This window comes from Panicum virgatum, chromosome 3N, assembly GCF_016808335.1.
Source record: "Panicum virgatum strain AP13 chromosome 3N, P.virgatum_v5, whole genome shotgun sequence".
In the NCBI taxonomy this organism is placed as follows: domain Eukaryota; kingdom Viridiplantae; phylum Streptophyta; class Magnoliopsida; order Poales; family Poaceae; genus Panicum; species Panicum virgatum.
In genome coordinates, this window is record NC_053147.1 from 2298722 (window position 1) to 2304194 (window position 5473).

The 5473-nt window shown below is 50.2% G+C and overlaps 1 protein-coding gene across 1 annotated transcript; it reads right to left on the bottom strand.

Annotated features, from left to right (window-relative positions):
- Positions 1 to 942: 942 nt before the first annotated feature.
- Positions 943 to 3589, bottom strand: LOC120666932. Its single transcript, XM_039946925.1, has 4 exons — positions 3340 to 3589; positions 3131 to 3244; positions 2545 to 2707; positions 943 to 1532 (listed from the first exon to the last, which is right to left on the bottom strand). Exons 1-4 carry the CDS (start codon positions 3587 to 3589, stop codon positions 1190 to 1192), a joined length of 870 nt encoding a protein of 289 aa, XP_039802859.1. The 3' UTR covers positions 943 to 1189.
- Between the last annotated feature and the right edge of the window lie 1884 nt (positions 3590 to 5473).

A 5473-nucleotide genomic window follows, 5' to 3' on the forward strand; every position in this document is an offset into this window, starting at 1 on the left:
TGGCCGGTTACCGGTCGGAACCGGTGGAATTCAAATTTGAATTCAAACTTCCCCGTTCAACCGGTTCCGATCGGTATGCCGGTCGGTTAGACCGGTATACCGGCCGGTTTGGCCGGTATACCGGCCGGTTTGGATGGTAACCGGCCGGTTTGACTGGTACAGGTCAAATTCAAATTTTTTTCTTTTTTTTTTTTAAATTCAAATGCCCACAAAGTATACTAAATAAATGTTTGTACAACATATTTTAGTCTAAATGAACCCTCCAACTCTTTTTTATACTACTTTTACATTGTATTTGTATACTTTCGTATGCACGTTTTTTTTATTTAACTTATAAATTCCGCAAACCATACTAAATGAGCGAATTTTTGAGAAAATTTGACACCATTAGATTCATCACACCTTGAAATATTTTTAGGAATTTTTTGAGAATTTTTCATTTTTTTGAATTCAAATTCAAAATTTGAATTTGGACCGGTTGGGAACCGGTCGGAACCGGAACCGGTCCGGACCGGTTTGACCGGTTACCGGTCAAACCGGACCGGTTCCCACCGGTAAGGTTAACCATGGTGGGGGGCAGCAGGAGGTGTGCAAAGCAGCAGCAGCTTTGCAGGGCGTGGGCGAGGGCGAGGGCGAGGAGAGGGGCAATGGGGCGCTTCCCACCCACAGGCCACAGTCCCTCTTCCATGCAACACTCGCTACTGCGATGTGCATTCGTCAGGCCTGCGCTGCGTTTGCCTGCTGTCTTCAGCATTCACAAACGTTTGCCTCTTGTCTTCAGCATTTACAAACTCTGAACTAGTACACAGTAATCGCCCGTACTAATGCGGTAAAACATTACTACCTTTTTCCATCACTAGTGCCGTGTAGCGCCTACCCTGTCACGTCCCAGCTACCGTGCAAGGTGTACATTTATCATGACAGTACTACTTTTATCACGTTTCCAATTCTCTTTCAACACCTACAAAATTAATAGTTTATTTCAGCAACAACAGATGCCACGGATCGCCATAGCTTTTTGTTCCTACTGTAACATACGACCAGAGAAGCACTAGTGCAAGACCTACCATCCTAGCCCATTTTGCCCTTTTTTTGGCTCTCCAGTTTTGTTGTTGTCTCCCAAATCCCACCTACAACTACTTGGTTGTCCGTCCATCATTTTATCTTATTATGGTTACTTTTATTATTTTCATTCCTGGCTACTGCCGCTACAAGAACACTCTACTACCCTTCGCAAAAAGAAAAAAGAACACTCTACTACGAATGTGAATGCTTTGCTTGTTCTTTTCGCCATTATCCATCCATGCAGCCACGCCCGCACGCGCCACGAAGCGTCCCGTCCGTCCATCAGCGGTAGCTCCAATCCTGGGGCAGCAGCGTCAGCTCCGGCCGCGGGCAGGCGTGCGTGGGCGTCTCCTCCTGCGGCCTCAACTGCGTCGTCGGCGTCTCGTCCTGCTGCCACTCCTGCTTCCTCCCCGTTGCCGGCCTGCACGTCCCCCCGGTCCCAGGCCACGCCCTTGTCGCTATCCCACCTGCAGAAACAGCATTGTGCGTCAGTAAAAACCTCATTAATTATCACTCCTACTACTTTCTACACCCTCTGATGATTCTTTCGCCAAACACACTGTGGCTGTGTTTAGTTACAAAATTTCAATATGCAAATTTTACTATTCACCTATCACATCAAATTTTTTTGCATCATATATAAAGTATTAAATGTAGATAAATAAAAAAACTAATTACATAGTTTTGATGTACACAACGAGACGAATCTTTTGAACCTAGTTAGGTCATGGTAGGACAACAATTACCACAAATAAGCAAAAAGTACTACAGTATACTATAGTGTCCGATGTGACCCTTTATACCACCATTTTACGAATCTAAACACAACCTGCATTACTACTAGCAGTAACATGCAAAAGCCAGGAGCATAGTTATAACAGTGTATCTCTGCTATGTGCCACTTCAAGCTGGCACTTTGATGGCAACAATTCAGTGAAGCAGTTACAGAGATTTACGCGTCATGTAAAGCAGTTTTCCTTTCCTAATTACCTGCTGCAATGCAATGCTAGCTACAGCAGCGACGTCATCCATGGCATCCAATGGAGCAGTTCGCAGCTTTTGCATGCCATGCCATGCATCGCATCCCGCTGCCAGGGATGGCATCAGAGAGAAAGTACAGGGGCCCACGCTATCATCAGGTGCTAATCACCTGACCTCCGGCCGCAACCAACAAACCAAACCACAGCCAGGCCAGCAGTGCATGCGGTACCTGTTTGAGGGACTGGCACTGCTCAAGGGAACGCACGCAAAGTCTCGGGAACAAGAGGGACTGGCACTCGTTAGCACTTGACCCACCCGGATCATGGATGATGACGAACCAGGATACGTGACATGCATTTGCAATGAACAATGAATGCGTTTTCTTCAGATTTCTTTTTCATTTTGATCGATGGAATGTTTATTAGACGGCGCAAGAACCGAAGCATTTGCACGCAGCCCCACAGGACACGAGATGGGGATGCGGCGGCGCGGGTTTACCTTTGGCCGGGGCCGGGGAGAGCGCGCACGCGGTGCGCGGGATGAACACGCCGGTGCCGCCGCGCAGGTTCGCCGGCGGCGGGACGGGGCACGGCGGTGCCGGGGGGAACGCCGAGTAGTAGTAGTCCAGCACGCCGCCCAGGTTCACCAGGTTGCTCCCGCCCTGCAACACCAACAGCAATCAGCGTGGCTGGTTCATGACTAACCAATGGAATTTTTTCAACAATGGAATTTTAGACAGCAGAAATGTGAAACAAGCAGGGAAAAGGTTTCAGCCCCTAAACATGGCTGGTTCATGATTAACCAATGACACGGATCATTACTTTCCAAAAGGGAAAACAGGCTTGCTTTATTGCCAGGGATAGTTAAACCCAGCGGTCGATTGCACGGAACACGGAACAGCGGCGGCCGGAATCGCAGGTTCCGTAACAGAAAAAAAAGGAACGCAAAAACGGAGAGGGAAACATCGAGGGTTTTTGCAAGGAAATCGCTCCAGGAACACCACCGAGAAAAACCAAGAACGACCAAGAAAGGGGAGGGGGATAGAGGGGGGGGAGGCGGCGGCGGTAGGGGGCCCGTTTCTCACCTGCCACTGCGCCGGCGGGTACGGCACGAAGGGCCAGGCCACCGCCGCCGCGCCGGCGCCGACGCCATTGGCCCCGCCGCAGGCCGCCACGGCGCTCCCTTCCAGCCCGCAGACCTGCAACCGCACGCCGGGAACTTTGTCAGGTGCAGCAAAACCAAGCAAAACACCGGGGGCCGGCCGGAGACCACGAGCATCCGAGCGAGGAGCACCACGAGCACTGACCTGCGCGCCGTGGCGCGGGGCGGCGACGGGCGGCGGAGGCGGCGGAGGAAGCCGGCGCACCTTGCTCCCGCCGCCGAGGATGCCGGCGAGTTGCGCCGCGAGCTCCTCCACGCCGGCGGCCTCGGGCGGGGCGTCAGGGACGGGCTCGGTGTCGACGATGCCAATGTCGGCGAAGATCTCCCGGGGCAGCCAGCGGCGGTGGAGGTCGTCGGCCTCGGGCGGGAAGCAGTCCGCCATGGGAGAGGGCGCGCGCGCGACGAGCCGACGAGGGGGAAAGGAGAGGGCAAGCGCAGCGAGGCGGGGTGAGCCGGGGCGGGGCCCCCCTCGGGGGGGTTCTTGTAGTGTGGGGACGGGCTGCGGGCGGGCGGAGACGGTGTCGTGGTGTCGTGGTTTCGTGGACCGGCAGATCCGGGCCGGGATTTCACCGGGTGAACGGGAAGACGACTTTTCTTTTCGCTCCCGCTCCCTTTTTCTGTATCGTTCCAATTTTTTTTTTTTGGCCCGGAGAGAGGCAGAGATGAGATGAGATGAGATGAGATGAGGGATGATTTTGCGAGACGGGAGCACCTCCGCCGAGGTTTGCTCCTCCTGGTTTTTTTGGCAGCGACAGCGTGTGATGTGCATGCAGCTCAGCTTCGCTGTTGGATTGTGTTTTAGGCACTGGGAGTTTATAATGTGGGGGTGGATGGATTTAGCAGTGTGTGGCATGGATTCCGTGGTGAATTTTGGAACGGCGGCTATAATTGGCGCCTCATCTAAATTAGAGCATTCCACAAGCTATTCACATTCACACTTTTGTTGGATGGAACATGAGGGGGTTTTCCACACCCGTGAAGAATATTGTTCATAAATAGGAGATTAGCGCATAAAGTGTGAACGTGGACATAATCTTGGATGCTCTAATTAGATCAGAGGACCATCAGCCCGTTCGGATGGGTGATTTTTGCTGGCTGATGCTGTAGCAGCTGGTTTTTTTGTGAGAGGGTAAGCACTGTAGCGGCTGATTTTTTTGTGAGAGGGCCGGACCAGCCAGCCAGCGCATCCGAACGGGCACATGTTATTAGAAGTTTGGGATCATCACATATATACTTTAATTAGATTGAAAGGATAATTTAGAAGGTGAGAAACGGTAGGGATCAAAATAAGAAAAGGGAAAGGGATTCAAAAGATAATGTAGGTTCATAAGTGTATGAGCCGCGCGAGACGTGTCGAGTGATGTGCGAAATTCGGAGCCTAACCCGGCATGTTCTCCGCGGGGATATACCTTTGCCACTTCTAGACTCCGTCGTACCGTTTCGAGAGAAACCCGCCGGAGTTTACAGAAAACGGCCGTGGTTACTAAATAGCAACGCCTCGGTCTACCACGTTTACATTTTGAACAGCTTTGATGGGCACTTTGCCTTTTAGCGGGAGCGTAGAGACAATGTCGGAGTTAGCCAAAAAAAACTAGTTGCAGTTTTTTTTCTATTTCCGTGCGATAATACTCAACACGTCTGTTTGTCATTTTTGCATTTTAAATAACTTGGGAACATGTTATTAGAAGTTTTGGATCATGATACATATACTTTAATTAGATTAAAAAGATAATTTAGAAGGTGAGAAATGGTAGGGATTAAAATAGAAAAGGGAAAGGGATTCAAAAGGTAATATGGGTTCATAAGTGTATGGACCGCGCGAGACGTGTCGAGTGATGTGTGAAATCTGGAGCCTAACCCGGCATGTTCGCCGCGGGACATACCTTTGCCACTATATAGTCTTTGTCGTACCATTTAGAGAGAATCCCGCCGGAGTTTGCAGAAAACGGCTGTGGTTACTAAATCACAACGCGTCGGTCTACCGTACATTTTGAACGGCTTTGATGGACACTTTGACTTTTAGCGGGAGCGCAGAGACAAGTCGGAGTTAGCTAAAAAAATAGTTGCAGTTTTTTTATTATCGTGCGATAATACTCAGCACGTCTGTTGTCATTTTTGCATTTTAAATAACTTGGGAAGGCACCATCGACTTTTAGTGGGAGTGCGCCAAAAAAACCAGCATGTCCTCCACCTCAGTCAAGTCTCGTTCGGTTTAAGAGTCTTCGCATTTTAGAGTGAAACATTGATCTCTTCCTCGCTATTTGGA